The sequence below is a fragment of the Rattus rattus genome, chromosome 3 (assembly GCF_011064425.1).
Source record: "Rattus rattus isolate New Zealand chromosome 3, Rrattus_CSIRO_v1, whole genome shotgun sequence".
Taxonomy (NCBI): Eukaryota; Metazoa; Chordata; class Mammalia; order Rodentia; family Muridae; genus Rattus; species Rattus rattus.
This window is the reverse complement of record NC_046156.1, coordinates 86183057-86202229: the sequence shown is the minus strand read 5'-3', so window position 1 is coordinate 86202229 and position 19173 is coordinate 86183057. Positions and strand designations below refer to the sequence as shown.

Below are 19173 nucleotides of genomic sequence, written 5' to 3'. Positions count from 1 at the left end.
TTCAAACTAGATATAGACATTGTAAATCTGAAGAGATGGCATAAGTATTCTTGGAAAGTTACTTATACTTTATATAATATTTTCTCTAATCATGAAGATCAACTAATAAATTAAATTTACAAATAATTAGAAAAATAGAGTAGAAACTTTGCTACTTTTATTAGCATAACACTAACTACTCCCTCACCACAGTTCTGAATAGGGCAACTATAAAAGACACCTCCTGTCTCTCAAATAGAAAAATAGGCACCAAGCTTTTATTTTTTCTTGTTTAAGTTCCATAAAAACACTTTATCCTATTTTCCTCGGTATCTTCAGCATGTCTTTTGAGTATTTTTTTATATTTCTGTATTTATTCCTTTTTAAGTTGCTGTATAATATTGTTATAATAATTATGTTTCATAATTAATAGTGAGTGTATAGACTAGGATGAATTGAACACTATGATCACTTTAAACATAGCACATTCTGTGCGTGTTTGTTTGTATTTGTTTGTTTGCTTCTTAAACATAGTTTCTCACTATGTAGTCCCAGATGTCTCAGAGTTCACTATGTAGACCAGGCTGGCCTCAAGCTCACTATTCTGCCTCCTGGGTGCTGGAATTAAAGGAGTGTGCCATTGTGCTAAGCACAACTAAAAATTTTTATGTGCAATGTTCAAAGATCATTTTAAACTCAGAAAAAAAGTTAGACACACTCAACATAACATTAACTCTGCTAAAAAGGAAATTAATAGGTTTTCAAAATAACCAAAATTATGCATACTGAGGCATATAAAAGACAAGGGTCAAAGGGTGGTATGTTTAAAGCGATCACAGTGTTTGTCTCATCCTACTCTATACACTACTATCATGAAAACCAAACAGTACTTTTTATCTCAGGACCTTTAAAAAAGAAATAAATATAGCAATCCAAGAAAATACTCAGAAGATATTGAGGAAAAACAAGATAAAGTCTGTTCTCATGGGATCTACAGAGTAAAAATAAAAGATTCGTGCCCATTTTCCTATGTGAGAAAGTACAGGTTTAATTGTACGGAGTATCCTAACAGAAATCTTTTCCTTACTGGAACTTGCTGTACAACTATGTAACAATATGGCTTAAGAAAGTCTAGTTAGGCTGGAGAGATGGCTCAGTGGTTAAGAGCACTGACAGTTCTCTTGAGGTCCTGAGCTCACTTGCCAGCAACCAAATGGTGGCTCACAACCATCTGTAATGAGATCTAATGCCCTCTTCTATGTGTCTCACATATATAAAAACCTTAAAAAAAAAAAAAAAAGTCTAGTCAGAACACCATCCTATTATTTATTATCTTAGGAATATGAAACTCCTTATCTTACCTTTCAACTGCTCCATGAGGTGCATTTACCTGACTCTAAGCCTGGTTTCCATGTGACCTCATCTCTAAGCACTTCGTATTCTAATCTCCTCACTACGACTGGCTTGCCAGTATTTTTATCACTATTTCAGACTGTATAGGTTCCTTACCACCTCTCAATGCTAAGAGTATGTATCACAGCATAATCCCACACTGGCTGCTGGGTGCCACTACTTTTAAATAGCTATTTTCTAGTACATTCTAAAAAATTACTATTACTTTCTTTTTTTTTTTAAAAGACAGGTTCTCATATATCTAAGACTAGCCTCAAACTCCCTATGTGGTTAAGGATGATCATAAATTTCTGTTCCTCCCACCTCCACCTTCCAAGAACTGTGACTACAGGTATGTGATAATATACTAGTTTTATGCAGAGCTGGGTATTAAACAGGACTCTGTACATACTTGGCCAGCATTCTACCATCTGCACTATATCCCCAGGCCAGAATCTAAACTTCTCAAAGAAAAAAATACATCACACTTTGCTAGTAGGACATCTGGAACTGGCCCCAAAACTACAAACTTGTTTTCATAGTGTGGGAACATACAGTGTATGCCACTGGGCAGGGTGGGGAGGCAGAGGAAAATAGACACCAATGGTTGTAATCAGTGCTGGATTCAGCATGGGACATGGCAGGAAAGATGTACCCACTGGTGCAATGGTAGCCTGACTGTTAACAAAGGTAATCAACTGCTTTCTAATTGAATCTGAGTCCTGTTCCACAGAAGGGAATTCATACCAGGTACTGTAAACGTGGTCAAAAGTCTATGGTTAGGAAGTTGATAGGCCTCAGAGGAAACTTCCTACAATTGTCATTTGGCTAAATTATCATGCCGCCAAACTGTATTCTATATGTTTATACCCATAGATTTGTGTTTGGTCAGAGTGGAGGTTTTGTTGTTTGTTTGTTTTTTCCTGTAATGGCTAATACAGTATTGAGAGTGACTGTTCAGTGTTCAGCCCAAAATGGGGCATCCACATCTACATGCTATCCCTTCTAGGATCAGAGAGCATCACAGAAGTAAGTAGAGAAAGTATGTAAGAGCTGAAGGACCAAGACACTGCTGTGAAATGCTGTCCTCAAGATGGAACATTGTCATGGCACTCATGAACTCAAAACAGCTATGGTTAAAAGATCAAGCCTTCCAGCACAGATGAGGGAGGGGCTCAGCAGGTCTCACTCCTAGCTAAGGAGTTGGTGGCAGCTGATGGCTACTGAGAGACAGTCATTTCTTTGGAGGGGTGGCCACTGGTAGGTTATCCAAGTCCCAGTGGATGGCCACACACCCATGAGTATACGGAATGAGAAGCACTAATTTTACTTAGAAGGTTATTTAAAGAAACTTCTTTTTAAAAGGGAGGACATGAAGTTTAGAGGGAGATGCTGAGGAAGAAGTCATGGAAAATTAGAGGAAGTGAGAAGTAGATATGTTCAAAATACACTATATGCATACACTATATTTACTTTTCTATAAAGAATAAAAATATTGTATTAAAATCAAGAAAATAATACTGCTTAGTATTTTCACAGTATTGCTCACAATACAGTGCTTAGCACAAGTGTAGATAAAAAAGTTTAAAATTTTGTTAGTATTTCTCGACTAAGGATGTAGGAAATTAAGTATAAAGAGTTAATAGATAAAAATGTTTTAGTGCATTAACCGGAGCAATTTTAGAAATCAGAACTTTCATTTTTAAGGATTTATTTTATGTATGACAACTTTCTGCTTGCATTTGTGTTGTGGGTCAGAGGAATGCCTAGTGCTGAAGAAAGAAGTCAGGGGTGTCAAGTCCTCTAATCCTGGAGTTATGGGTAGTTGTGAGCTGCCATGTGGGTGCTGGAAATTGAACCCGGGTCTTCTCAAAGAATATCAAATGCTCTTAACCAGTAGGCCATTGCTCTAGACCCTGCTTTTCTTATCTGATAATAAGAGACAAGTATCAAATAGAATATGAAATCACTTTGATACAAGGATCTTGATTTGTGTTACAACTCCAATAGTTTTATCTGTAGTTTCTTTTATAGTAACATTGTTAACACAGTGAAAAAAGATAAATAAGTCCTAAAATTATAATGAATTAGTTTGTTCTTATATATCTCTGAAGTTGTCACAGGAATTCCCTGGAGCCCACAGTTAAAAATTTGACAATTAGTGTCTTAATCACCCTTCTTACAAATATAAATGTACTGTTTCAAAACATGATTTCTCATGCCAAATTGTCTAAGAAGTCTTTAGCCTATGGGATACAATAATGAAGCAATTTTCCTATTTATTTTAGTTAAGGTAAACACATATAAGTAAGACATGTAATAAAATATAAAAGATGCACATTTGATAAGATCACATGGATCTGTGAACATTTTTGCACTCTGAAATCTTATCAACTACAATCAGTAATTTGTTAAAAAGTTATTTTTGCATGAATAATCCGTCTATATCAATATACAAAGAAATCATGTTTTTTAAAACAGTATGTTATCCTCGATATACTAGTTAATTCAGAGATCTTTCTCAATAATAAACCGCTGTGAGTGTGTGTGTGTGTGTGTGCATGTGTATTAATATATGTGTGGATGCACATATATGTGAAAGCCAGAGGTCAACCTCAGAATCCATTCCTCAGGAGTCAGCCTTCCAGTTTTTTAACAGGTTTCTCAGTGACTATGCTGACTGGTCAGGGGAGCCCCAAGGATATTCTATTTTCCACTTGCAGTCCTAGGATTACAGGTCAGCACTACATGTTCAGCTTTTGACATGGATTCTTGGGGCTTAACTTGGGTCCTCGTGCTCACACAGTAAGTACTTTCTAGACTGAGCTTTCTCCTTAGCTCCTTACTAAGTTTTTCTGACTTTTTCCAAAAAAAGTATGACAACACAGGTTTCACAACTAAAATGTGCAAAATGACTTGGCATTTCTGGCCTTAAAACAACAGGCACAACAAACCTAGCATACATGCAGCAATATATCTTAATGCATGCTTACGACTCGGTTCACTGTGGGGTGTGAGTACTGTTAGAAGACTTAGCTAACTTAAACAGGGGTCTGAAGAACTTGAATTTGATCATTAAACTCACCTAGCAGCTTGAACTGCACTTAATTGAATTCCTTGGTTATCACTTGAAGCATTCTATGAAAAAAAAATAAGTAAAACAATTTATCACAAGGATACACAATTAGTTGTTTAGTTTAGAAAGTACAAAGAGAGGAGAATAAAACCCAACTTACTTGAACAATAGCTTCTAGAGAGGTATTTTGCTGGCAAGAAGTTAAAGAGAAAACAAAGTTAAAAGGTAATATTCAAATATTGTGTTTATAGAAAATCTTTCACTAAAAGTTTTAGATTATCAGAAAAGCATAACTTACCACTCTATAATCACCGTCTATATCAGAGTCTTCACAGATATCTTCTTGTGGTACATTCCTTCTCTTTAAGAGATGTTCATCTCTTTTATTCTGTAAGAGATAATAAGTCAAAGAATTTCAGAAAAGCAGTTAACTATTTTCATATAAAAGTAATCCTGTACCTACAAACTGAAAAAGCGCCTTTTAAACTTAAAAACAAATGCAAAAAAAATGAAGTCAAACACCAACTTAACACTCATCTAAATGGATCCCAGTCACAAACATTCATTTCCAATGTAAAAACAAAATAAAAGTTTTATTAAAATGAATAGTGTGCAGTTTAAGTCAGAATCAAATACATACATACATACATACATACATTCATACATACATATAAATATACTCAAAAGTACTAAGCCATTTTACACATCATTTGGAAGTATGTCTTTATCACCTCAAAGCAAAAGTTGGGCAGTTGAAAATTAGCCCAAAAATCAACAAAAATCAAGGATCATTTGAAATTTACTTGAAATGTTTTAGAGCAAACAAAAAAATTATACTCAACTTTAGTCTACTTACATATTTTAAAAGTAATATGATAAAATTAATATGTAATAAGTTACCAAGACAGAACTATTACCTATTAATAGAACTACTTAGTTCAACTTGTATCTCATATCTATTATTGGGAAGTGGGTAAGCTCTATTCTGCCACTGTTTTCAATAGCTTTTCAGGCTTAGTTAAAACAGTAACAAAACTTGTTTGGAAGAAAAAGAAATGCTGAGCACCTGAGATTGAACAAAAAGCTTACCTATATTTAATACAATTTCATTATAAAACAGGTTGTATGTTTTACAAAAGATATAATTCTTAGTATTTTCTATATATGCTGTTATTAGAACTATTTCTGAAAATACCAATAGTGGCTATACTTACCTTTCTTAATTCAACTACAACTTCATTTCGTTGTCTTCTCATAGTCTACAAAGAGTAAAAATAAATAAATAAATAAATAAATAAATAAAATATATATAAAACCCATATTAATCATCCAGAAAAAGCAGTTTTTTGTTTCCACCTCCTATACATTAACCTTTCTCTAACTGCATTTTCTGATCTTTCATAAACATATTCCAAATAGATGGTTGATTCATCCTTTCATTTGCACAGATACAAAATCTAAAGCCATGTTTTCATGGACTATGTAGTCACTTATCCAAAATCTTCCTACCTTTCATTATCTCTTCTGCAAAGTCTTCCAGCCAACTTATTCTCTCTCCAAGACCATTGCAAATGCCTCCTAATATATGTCTCTCTTGTTCTTCTTTTTAAAAATATTTATTGTATGTGCATGTGTGCACATGCACACCCAAATGTATATGTGTACCACGTGTGTAGGAGCCCAGAGATGTAGGAAGATTGTATCAGATCCCCTAGAACTGACTGGAGTTAAAGGCAGTTGTAAGCTGCCATGCCAGTGCTAGGAATAGACCCTAGGTCCTTTGTGTGAGTAAGCGAGTGCTCTTCACCCCTGGACTAATTCTCTGAGCCTCTGTCTTGCTCTTCCTTCCTAGCCTGTGCTTGTCAGAGCTTGTCATCTTTTGGTATAGTATTTTTAAACACACACACACACACACACACACACACACACACACACACACCCGGGGGGGGGGGGAGAGCTCGCACTCATGCACGTTCAAGTGAGCAATATTGGTACACAGCATTTCCAAGATGGATCAAGATTGTTTTAGACTTAATATCTCTCTGTACTTCTGTTTCTTCATCTACAAAATGGTAGGATAGGAGGATTTTTTTCCTTCTATTTTTTTTGTGGGTGGATTTTTGCAACAGCATCTCACTGTGTATTCTTGGTTGGCCTGGAACTCACCATGCTGACCAGGTTGGCCTAGAACTCACAAAGACCTGCCTGCCACTACTTAGAGTGCTGGTATGTGACACCACTCTATCACTGAGCTTTATCTCCCATACTTTTTTGCTTTTATTTTAAGACAGTGTCTTACTTCCCAGGATAACCTTGAACTCACCCATGCCCACTCTGAAATGTTGTCCTCTCACCTTAGTCTTACGAGTTGGGATTTACAGGGCTGTGCTACCAGACCCCACTCAGCATACTTACATTTACAGTAAGGCTTAAATAAGTGAATACGTGACTCAGATACTTCCTGTGAGCTGGTCTTATCATTACTGTTATGCCCTCAGGTTGGCATGCTCTCCCTACCATCTGCACTGTTCATTCAGTTTTTTGAGTCATTCACCAACTCTCCGTATCTAATACGATCCTTTATCAAGCTTATTTTCTTCATGTTATGTATCATAATCTAAACTACTACACAATTTTATTTGCTTATTGGCAACCCCCACTACAATAGTAATCCTTTCTCCATATAAGATAACAAGGATAAGCATTATTTCGTCTCAATTGTCTTAATTTTATTTGTGCAAAAACCTTGGTTCCAATTTTTGATCACATCACTTTATTCTGTGGTCTTCTGATTTTTTGGTACAGATAAGAATTTTAATAATTACTAAATTAAAAGCTGCTAACAAAATAAGTATTGCAAAATTATAATAAGCTATGAAATACTGAGAGTTTTAAGATCTAGCATCTCAACCTGAAAAAGAACTCTATTCTCTTACATATTCATACAAATGTGAAAACTGAAGCTTGTATTACTAGTCCCAAAACAGGATTAGAATCTAGTATCATACAAAGCCCTTAGCAGTAAGATGTTTTCCAAACATCTGGAAGTAAAATTCAAGTCAACTTGAAAGTCTAAGGCTCATAATTAAAGTAAAAGCAATTTCTGTAATGTGAAAATCTTGAAACCCAAAATCCTCTAAAAATCCAAATTTGGAATGTTGACATGTCTGAAATGACAAACTATACACCACAAACTGTCTCATGCTCAAAATTATTTGACACATTATATAACTTTATCATTTAGCTAATGAATATATATCACATGAAATATAAATGAATTTCATGTTTGAACTTCGGTCTTATTTTAAATGTACACAAAATTTTGAAAAGGTAAAGAAAGATATTCTGGCCCCATGCATCTTGGATGAAAGATATTCAACTTGACCAATAAGCTTTGCTTATTGTAATACAAAACAAACAACTCTATAACAAAAACTATGTTCTCATGTAGACTATTGGACCTCTAACATGAATTACATAAAGAATGCATTCAAAATGGTTACTAAGACAGACTTCTGAGGGACAGTGGTATTAAATGCCTGGGAAGGTTTCATTAATAAGCACTGCACCTTAAAGAAGACAGGAGTGTAATGAACTTAACTTTCTTCATATTAGGGACTATCATATAAGTCCCTCCTACACCATAATATATTCTATTTATTAAAGTTTGAGGTTTTAATAATTTAGAATTAAAAATGAAAACCAAAATGCCTCAAACTCAAGGCTGGCCTGGACTATATAATCAAATCTGTTTCAAAACCCAATCGATCTACTTGCCCCTACCAAACAAAACAAAACAAAACAAAAAAACAAAAACAAAAAACAAAAACCCCAAAAACAGAGAAAGCCACTGATAAGAATGGACTCAGTTTAACAATGCAGTAACAACATACAATTCCAAAAGACTACCAAACTTGCTAGAGGCGTATTTATAAACCATAGAGCTAAGCAAAGGATAAATGAGGAAAGGAAGAGGGACTGTAGTAGAAGGTTGCAGTAAAACTTTAGTTCAGAACTTTAAAATTTATAATTTTTAAATTTGCCATACAGTTACAAAATCTTAAATTGAAGCAAAAGAAAACAATTATAAAAAGTTTAAGCAATTGTTTCTTAAAGAATCCAAAGTGTTATTTCTTTCTCAAAGGTATGCATGTTTTTTTAATTAAAAAATATTGGGGGTTGGGGATTTAGCTCAGTGGTAGAGCGCTTGCCTAGCAAGCAGAAGGCCCTGGGTTCGGTCCTCAGCTCTGGAAAAAAAATTTTTTTTCCATGTTTATATCATTATGCTTGGGATTTAATATGTTCCCTGCTCTTAATAGAATACAAGGTCTAATACCTTTCAGTTAATAGCTATTTAATTTCCAGTTAGTGACTAACTAACTCCTGTTAATTTTCAAGTCACTTTTTAACCACCCTTCTCTGAATCTCTAAAATTAATTCATAGTATAACACAGTGTAAAAATTTTGGTATTTAAACTTTTCTTGGGCAAAACCAAGATTTATATTAATTAGAACTTATTCTCTTTAGAGAAAAAAATTTAAAACATTTTAAGTTAGTCATATAAAGAATACTTTGATTTTCCTTCAGTATGTTACTCATACCTCAGGGAGGTTAACTTAGGTAATATTAAAACAAATGAAAACAAAAAATTAAAATATTAAGTCCAGACAGAGGTGGCCCACGTCTTTCATCACAATACTTAGGAGGCAGAGGCAAGAGGATCTCTGAGTTTGAGGCCAGCCTGCTCTATAGAGTGAGTTCCAGGACAGAGAAACCCTGTCCCTGAAAAAGAAGAGAAATTTTGTGTATAATGGAATACATTTTAATGGACTGTAATAAAGACTACATTGTTCAAAATTTGTTAACCATCAAGCTTCACACTTAAAATTAACCAACTGTACAGCTACTAAAAATTTAACATATGTAAATATACATATGCCTCCCCACCCAAAACATTAATATATCATCATTTCTAATCTGTTAGAAAGGATTTATTCCACCAAGTATTTTTATAGACACCTATAGTATCAGTAATCTGGATTCAAGGCAAGAAGGCTTATAAGTCAAAGGCCAGACTAGGCTACATAATGAGAGTATCTCAAAAACAAAACCACAATTCAAGAAAAGCTTATTAACCTTCTTTTGAAAAGCACTAAAAATACAAAGATGGACCAGATACAGCCATACCCTTAAGAAGGCAGTGCTCAGGCTAGTGAGATGGTTCGGTGACTATAATCATTTGCCAACAAGCTAAGGATTTTAGTTGGATCCCAGGGATCTATATAATGGAAGGAAAGAATCAACCTCACAAGCTGTCCTCTGAAACAAGTGATGCACGTGCACACATACAATATAAAGTTTTTTTTTTAAAGATGGTTATATTTGTATGACAGAAAAATATAGTTTGCAAAGTATTAAGAAGACCTAACATTTAGCAAATAATGTACCATGCAAACATATGACTCAATTTTATTTATTTATTTATTTTATTTATTTAATAAATTAACACACACGCACAGGATTGTAGTACACACAATTAAAGTAGAAGAATTTCCAGCTCTAGAACACAGTAACATCTTTAAACAGAAACACAAACCTAAGGTAGTTTAACAGAAATACTTGCTCTTTTTATTCTTTGAGATAGCATCTCACTATGTAATCTTGGCTAGCCTCAAAATTGTAAGAAATTCACCTGCCTCTTCTTACCCAGTGCTGTGATTAAAGGTTATCCATGCCTGGCCTAAAAGGTAAATACTTAAGATGACAGATGAGCTAAATTTGTGACCAAATGATTTAGATGAAGATGTTCCAAACATATATATATATATATATATATATATATATATATATATATGTGGGTATATTATATACATACACACATATTTAATTATTATTATTTACAAAAAGAAGCTAAGATAAAATAAGGCATATGTAGCCAAGAGTGGTGTTACACACTGTAATCCAGTACTAAAAAGGCCAAGAAATCAGGAAGATGAGCTGATCTCAGTTCAAGACAATCTGGGTAACACGGGGAAATACCCTATCTCAAATGAAGTACACACAGACAAAAAAATAATGTTCAACATTCTTAACTATTAGGGAAATGCAAAAAAAAAAAAAAAAATCAAGGTTACTTTGGGATTCCATCTCACCCCATGGCTATCAACAAGAAAACCAAAACAACAAATGCTGATTAGGATGTATGGAATACGAAACACTTAATACATTGTTGGTAAGAATATTAACTGTCACTATGGAGGGGGTTGGAGAGATGGTTCAGTGGTTGAGAGTACTGGCTTTTCTAGAGGACCCAGGTTCAATTCCTAGTGCCTACATGGTAATTCTTAAGTGTCTGTAGGTCCAGTTCCAGGACATCTGGTGCCCTCACAGAGATATACATGCAGGCAAAACACTCACGCACATAAAGAAAAAAAAACCCTGACACTATGGAAATTAGTGTGGAGGTTCTAAGAAAAAAATCAACATACATGTTATATGATCTAGCTATACTATTTGTGGGTATGTATCTACAAAATCAAAGTCAGCTTACTATGAATCCCCGTGTACCCATGTTTACTGCTGCACTTTTACCAAATGCCAAGTCACAGAATCAGTTTCAGTATCATCAACAGATCAATGTATAAAGCCAAACTAGTATACATACACAATGGAGTTTGAGTCAACCAAAACAGGATGAAATTGTGTTGTCTGCAGGAAAATGAGTTGAACTAGAGATTATATTACATGCAATAAGTAAGTCAATATTTGTCACAATGACAAATATTACATGTTCATTTTTTTTCTCATCTGTATAATTTAGGACAGAAGGAAAGGGACATGAAATTCAGGGTATATATAACATGGGAGAGGGAAAAAGAAATGAATGGATAATAGCAAATCCAATCAAAGCACATGTATACATTATGGAAATAAAGCCTATTGCTTTTACAATTCATATACACTAGTCTTCAAAGGTGTTATTTGCAGGATCTATGGAAGAATGTCAGATGTGAATGGAGGGAAACAAGAGCCCATCAGTTTTATGAAAAGTCAAGTATACTTTGTTTCATTGCAAGTCTCAGCCCAAAGAAGCATCAGCATAGAAACATTTTGTAGGCACAGGTTATTTACCCAATTAATATGGCCAACCAAGAGGTAGTGGAAGACTAAGTTTTTGATGCCTATAATTAATTATACATGGATCACTTCAAAGTATGGTATGTAGAACTATTTCCTATATTGCTTTAATAACTTGCCAATGCTAAATGGCTTCCTGCACTGAACAAGCTCTATACTTTTATCCTTTCACTTTTATTGAGAAGAAATTTGAATTCGATCCTCATACTAATAATGTGCACTAATTAGAAACTTAATATCTCTACCTATAAATACTATTTTTGAGAAATTAAACTATGGTCTGAAAATAACTAAACTTTTTCCTCATTGAATAGTCTTAGTGAAGGGTTACAGTGGGAGTTTTCTCCACAGTAGTTAACACTGACTCACCAGAGTTGACACTTAACACTATTGGAACTTGAAACTTAAAATACTGTGCTGTTGGAGAAACCAGAAAGTGGCCATGAACGCAATGGCAGTGACTGAGGACAACAAAGAAATGCACTAGGCTAAACAGAGTAGGATGAATGGATGAACAAGACTTTACTGTTTGCAAGAATGTTCATTTTCTTTAACGTTTTCAATGTTTCTAATAGAAGAAACAAAAGTTGGTGAACTGTTATGACTAGTTGAAGAAAACTCAACGCATGGGAAATGACAGTGGGAAAAATTACTACAAATACACTAGGAAGTGAAATCAGATTTAATCAAACTAAGGAAGTCAGGGGAACCCAAGAACACAAGATGGACAAATCTTATTTCTCTGCTGATCTAGTGCATTCTTAGATGAGAAAAACAACTCTAAGTTTTAAAAAAGAAACAATGTTAAACTGGGCACAGCAGCTCATGCCTATGATGTCAGTACCAGGAAGAATAAAACAGGAAGACTGCCTTGAGTTCAAGGTTAGCCTGAGCAACATAATGAGACTGCTTCAAGAACAAAAAGCCCAACACTCTGAGAATGGAGAGCTGACTCATCCACTAGAGCACTGGCGGAGAAGTCAGGTTTGATTCCTAGCACCTACTTTATCTCACACCCATGCCTAACTGCAGTTTCAGGAGATACAGTGCCGTCTCCTGACTTCCATAGGCACTAGGCACACACATGGTACACATAAATACATAATAAATAAATCTAAAACAAAGAAACAAATCAAAAGAAACATCCACTTAAACAAAACATTTAAAAGTCAGGCATGATGGCATAATCTCAGCACTTACAAGGCAGAGGAGGCAAGAGGACACTGCAAGGGTAGGGCCAGTCTGGTCCAGGATAAAATGGCTACCCAAAACAAAACAGCCCTCACATTGAATAATTATAGTAAAATATGAAAATCAAGACATTAAGGAATGCTTCCCTCTTATAAGAACAAAAAAAACTTAAATTCAAGATGCTCTTATGAAAAAGTATGTTTTAAGGCTTTAATATATTCACAGCTGCAAAACAGCAGCAAAACAGTCTTCTCTAGGTCCTGCTTTTAAGTGAACATATATAATAAAATCAATAAAGGCATGCATGTAAAAGGAAAAAGAAGGAAGCAAAAACAGAAAGCAAAAAAATATGCCATTAACAACTTGTAGGCCAGAGGTTGAGGAATCCCATTTATGTGACTGTTGAAAGCCATACTGATTGAGTGATTTTATAAGGTGTCCCTGGTAACTGCTCTCATCTCATGGGTCATCTCAACCTGTTTCTCTAGATGGAGGAAATGAGCAAACTGCCAAACATAACAGAGTATTTCATGGGTGCCTCTGTGGTCTCCTCCCTTGGGATTTTGTTTTTTTCACTCAGTCCCTCAAACTTGCATTCTGTCCCTGCAAGTATGGTTTTTGGAGTTCCTGGGCAAAGCTGGTCATTTCCTTGGATAACCTTTCAGAATTACTCAAAATGGGCTGTCCCATGTCCTAGAGACCTCATCAGAGTAAATTTTCCTTTCTAATTGCTTCTATTCATTATTTTTAAATAAAAAATAGTTTTAACTATTATTTTATGTGTATGGGGTTTCTGACTGCAGGTTTGTCTGCACACCATTTTCATGTGTGGCTCTTATAGAGGTCAGAAGAGGGTGCCTGACTCCTTGGAACTGGAGTTATAGATGGTTATGAAGCCACCATGTGGATGCTGAGAACTGAACCTGGATCCTCTCTGGAAGAGCAGCCAGTGCTCTTAACCACCAAGCCATCTCTCTAGCTCCTCTTAATGAATAATTTTAATTAAATAACACTATAGGATTTTGTAAAAGAATAAAAGTCATTTACTTTAAATTATTTCATTTTAGAGAGTCAGGAACAGATTTTCTTAAGAATATCAAGTCTTAGATATCCTGGATCTAGTCCAATATTTTTTATAACACACCACAACTCTTTCTACCCAAGGTCTACCTGTAGTATATATCTCTTCAAACAAGCTAAACTTTCCTGCTATTAGCCCTTAATATGCATCTACTTTTAAAACATTATTTATCTTTCTTTGTGATTTTACATCCAACTTTAATAGACAAATCTTCATTAAGAGGTAAATTACTGAATTATTTTGTTTAAGAACTGTTTAAAAAGCATTCTACAGGAACTAGAGAAATGGCTCAGTGGTTATGAATATGTACTGCTTTTCTAGAGGATCCAAGTTCAATCCCCAACACTCAAGTCAGAAAGCTCACTACTGGCCCCTTCAGGATACCTGAGCGCATGCGTGTGCACGCTCAGCTTTTTTTTTTTTTTTTTTTTTAAGAGTACTTTTATTTTTTTTTAAATGTTCATTAATCCTCTACCTACAAGTCAGCATTTAAGGAGTTAGGAAACATAATGATAAAATTTATATTTCAGTGATAAGACAAATAAAATGGAATATAAAGTATATTAAATAGGCTAAATATTAGAAAAATATAAAGCTGAAAAGTTATGTGCATAACAACAGAGCATTCAGGGTAGATAGAGCAACAATAAGGGAAAAAAAGAAACTTATGAAAGAAAAAAAGCAAGGTAAGGAATCTAAGATAACCACCATGGAATAAATAGGGGAGAAAGAAAACAAATGGCCAACCACTGTAAAGATTTTGGCATTTACTTTGTACTAAGAAGCCAATGCTAGACTGTGAGCAACAGAGAGCTAAATTCTGTCTTAGGGAGTAAAAAAATCTAACAGGTAGCCACACCTTTAATGCCAGCACTTGGGAGGCAGAAGCAGCAGGATCCAAGTTCAAAGGCCAGCCTGATTTACAGAGCAAGTTCTAGGATATCCAGGGCTACACAGAGAAACCCTGTCTCAAAACCAAAAAAGGAGAAAGAGATCTTCCTAGCTTCTATATTAAGCTGCAGTACTCCAGGACAGAGACCTGAGTGGGACCATGAAATCTAAAGTATATACATTAAAGCACACCCACACCCCTGCTTCACATACACACATCATGACTGCAATGGGATGATGGCACTAATGTTTTGGCTCAAGCAACTTTAGACAGAAATGTAATTAACTAACATAGAGGAGAATTAATGATTACCAGTAGGTCCAGGGAGCGGTGTGGGTTATGTCATTTTTGAACTTGTTAAATTTAAAATGCTTACGATGCATAAAAATAACATGTCAAAATAATCAAATGAATCTAGAGTTCAATAAAGTTGGGAGTAGCCAGGCATAACAGTACCTGCCTGCATCCCCAGCACTCAGAAGGCTGAAGTAGGAGGACTGAAAGTTCCAAGCTAGCCTAGCCATTATAGTGAGACCATGTCTCAAAATTTCAAAATAAAAGAGTCAAAACAAAAAGAGAGAAAGGGAGGCTGGATGGTATAAATGTAGAAGGCTGTCAGTACAAACATAGTACCATATAACATATAATAGACCATGGAACTTAAGAGATCACCTATGGTACAAATACAGTACCATACGGTAGGTATACCTCTTAAGAGGTAGAAGAGTAAAGAAGGAATAGTCAGGACTGTTCTGGAGCCACACAGAAAAAAAGAAAAAAGAAAAGAGAAGAAAAGAGGAGAGGAAAGGAGAGATGGGCTTTTCCCATAAGAGCACAGTGATATCAAACAATTCGCTGATAAAAACTACGGGACCTGTGAGGTGGCTCAGTAGGCGAATGCTACACACAAGCCTGGCAGCCTCAGGTTTATCTCTGGAACCCATGCAAAAGTAGAAAGAACAAACTCTGTAACACTGTCCTCTAACTTCTAGATGATATGCATGTATGTGTGGTGAAGCACGTGGGTGCATGTGTATGCACATACTTCACATGCATAATAATGTTTTAAAAATAAAGATGAGGACTGAAAACTACTCATTACTAGATATACATTAAAAGTACCAAACAGATAATTAACATAAGAATAAAGATTCCAAACCCATCATCTACCATGACTTATCGTCTATTTCTGCTATTATTTATTCCTACCACTAGACAGACATTCAAGCCCCTTAAAATATTGCTCAGGGTTTAAGAGTCGCCAACTCATATTCCATTCACTATGCTATAGTATAACTGAGTAAATTAGAGAATAAAATTTAGGTATCTAGAAAACACTAAAATTTTTCAATAAAAACACCCCCTTCACTTTCCAGCCTACCCTTGATTTCTTGGAACCACACTGCAAACAGAGTCTCATTTCACTTTCACCCCTTGAATACTGTGAACAGTACTGCTGTGGATATGGGTACACAGAAATCTTGCTTTCAGCTTATCTAAGTATATACACCTAGAAGCAGAATTGCTACATCATACGGTATTTCTATTTTAGTCTGAGGAACACCACCTTTCTAAAGCACCGGTACCACTTTTCATTGTTATCAACAGTGCACAAAGATTTCAAATTCTCCATAACTTTACCAACACAACTTTCTTTTTTTTTTCCTTTTAAAAATGTGTCCAAGATTATCTTTCATCTACTTGTTTTAATTTTTTTTCTTTTTTTTTTCTTTTTTTCTTTTTTTTGGAGCTGGGGACCGAACCCAGAACCCAAGCGCTCTACCACTGAGCTAAATCCCCAACCCCTTTAATTTTTATATTACCTTTGCATGTGCAGATGTCCGTGCCCATGCGGCAGCCCGTGTGTGGAGGTCAGAGCACAACTTGTGGTCATTGGTTGTTTCCTCTACCATGGGGGAGCTCATGGTCATTAGACTTGCTGCTGAGCATTCCATGGGACCCATGTTTGACTTTTTACAGTAGCAATCCCAGCTTCTTCATGTGCCAAGTTCACCCTATAGATGTCCATTTGTAAATTCTATACCTCATTATTGTTTTAAATAAAAAAGATCCCTTCCAACTTTGATAGACACTATTTCAGAATAAAAGAAAAACCAACTTTCTACATACTACCTGCTCAGAAAGAGGAAAATATAAACCTGATATTTTTTTTAATCTCATTTAATTACTAATCCTCACCAGACACATATTTTTTTCCTCTCTAAAAATCTTTTCATTCAGGCATAGCAGCATACAATTATAATACAGGTAATTAGGAGGCTAAGGCAAGATGATCTCGGATTCAAAGCTAGCCTGGACAACTTAGTTAAGTCCTACCTCAAAAATGAATAAATATAAACTATTTCCTTTAGTGTTAACTCTATGGCTGGCTCATTAAAGAATGCTTCAAGTCCTGTTCAAGAGCTGACAGAGGTGGTCACTTGAACTCAAAAGTTCAAGGATGGTATTGGCAGGACAGGGAGTGCCACAACTGTCTGAAGCTTTACAACAATTGAGGGAAGCTGACATGGAGTAAGCATACAAATCCCTGTAACTTTAAGGAGAGGGAAAAGGCATTCTGACAGCTAAAGTAGCTTGTGTGAAGGGCCTTAAGATTACAATTGTCTAAGAGCTAGAGGAAAATATAAGATACAGGTAGGAAAAGTAGATAAAGACCAAATCCGAAGGGCTTGAAGGTCTCAACTGGGCACTCAGAAGCTAAATGTGACACATATGAAACTATTAAAGCAGGGGAGCATGGTTTTGTGCTTGTTTGTTTTGCACTGCTGGGTATGAAGCCCAGTACCCTAAACATGCTAGGTCAACACTCACCACTGAGGACTACTCAGCCTGAATTTACTTTTAAAAAACAACAACAACAAAAAAAAAAAAAAAAACAGCCCTGGGTATTTTCTGAATTGGAGAATGGCAATCTCAAAACAATCAAACCCTTTTGTAGACAGGACAGTAAAGAATCAATAACAATCTGCAACACTGTAACATTTGTAGCAAGTAAACAGAAAAGAATGAAACAAATCACCATAAAGTAGCAATCCTTTCTGAAAGAAACTACTTTTCACTGATGCTTCCTGAAGGTTCCTCATGTGAAATGTTCCCTGTACTCCCTACTTCAACTGACTGGCAGGGGATTAGGAGAAAAGTACCTGATAGCCCAGAAAAGCCAATCTACAAACAGAGCAACAGAAGACAGGCAAGCAGGCAGGCAAATTGATAGACTGGTCTGCTTTAACTTGGGCAGAGTTTATGATTGAGTTAAACTATCTTTAGTAACTTAACACACTTTAACTAATACTAAGACTAAGATAGTCTGTGGAAAAATGAATAGCTCACTTGGCAGCAGGTAAGCAGTATGCTAAATATACATGAATTCTCACAACCTTACTTTTACTATCATAGCTAAGACCCCAATCTAAATAAAGGAGGTCTCCCTATTATTACTTAAAAGTTCAGTCAAAACAAATCCCAAAAAAGGTGGGATTCTAATTTTTTTAAAGCATTTAATTTTTTTAAAAGATTTATTTATTCGTTTTACTTATATGAGTGCACTGTAGCTGTCTTCAGTCACAACAGAAGAAGGCATCAGATTCCATTACAGATGGTTGTGAGCCACCATGTCGTTGCTGGGAATTGAACTCAGGACCTCTGGAAGAGCAGTCAGTGCTCTTAACTGCTGAGCCATCTCTCCAACTCCGGGATTCTAATTTTTTATGAAAATATTAAACTTTCCTAATGTTGTGTAGCTAGTAAGATGTAATCCTTAGTCTTCTAGTTCTAGACATCAAGCTTTCTATTCAAGGGAAGAGTTAACAAATAAAAAACATTAAGGACTGCCTTTCCCTTCACACTGAAGGTCTGTTAAGGAAATAAAGCAGTTTACTACAACTCTAGCCCACAGAAGCTAACTACTCTCACATGGTCAACCTAAGCCCAGGGCTGAGAGAACTTGACCTGAATACAAATTAAGCCCATGTTGTCCACTGCTTTTAGGCTCATGCTTCTAACAGAATCTCAGACACAGATGGTGAATAATTATCTGCAGAACAAATGCATACAATAAAGAAAAGTAAAAACCAGTGACAGAGCTGCTTGCACAAATTCAACTGTGACTACTGGGTAGTAGAAATTGTCATGACCCCAAAGTATTCTTTTAATTAATCTTTCTTTGTTATCATAATACCATTACTGAAATAACAGTCCCATACCATAGTTTACTCACCAAAATGCAATGCAGTGAGTTTTCATGACTGCTACCATCTAACTCCTAGTGACTTTCATCACCACAAACAGCCCTATACCTAAAGCATTTTCCTCATGTGCACTATCCTAACTTTTAGCAGCCAGTAATTACTTTGTCTTCATTGAGTTACTTATTCCAGACATTTAACACTATATTATGAAGTATC

General features: G+C 35.4%; 1 protein-coding gene across 1 annotated transcript in view; it reads right to left on the bottom strand.

Annotated features, from left to right (window-relative positions):
- The window catches only part of Kpna4 (karyopherin subunit alpha 4), a 56373-nt gene that overhangs the window by 23850 nt on the left and 13350 nt on the right, over positions 1-19173 (bottom strand). The window contains exons 2-5 of the mRNA XM_032898263.1: positions 5662-5706; positions 4746-4835; positions 4608-4637; positions 4457-4509 (exon numbers count right to left, since the gene is read on the bottom strand). Coding sequence (XP_032754154.1) covers positions 4457-4509; positions 4608-4637; positions 4746-4835; positions 5662-5706 — 218 coding nt within the window. The remainder of the gene's footprint in view (positions 1-4456; positions 4510-4607; positions 4638-4745; positions 4836-5661; positions 5707-19173) is intronic.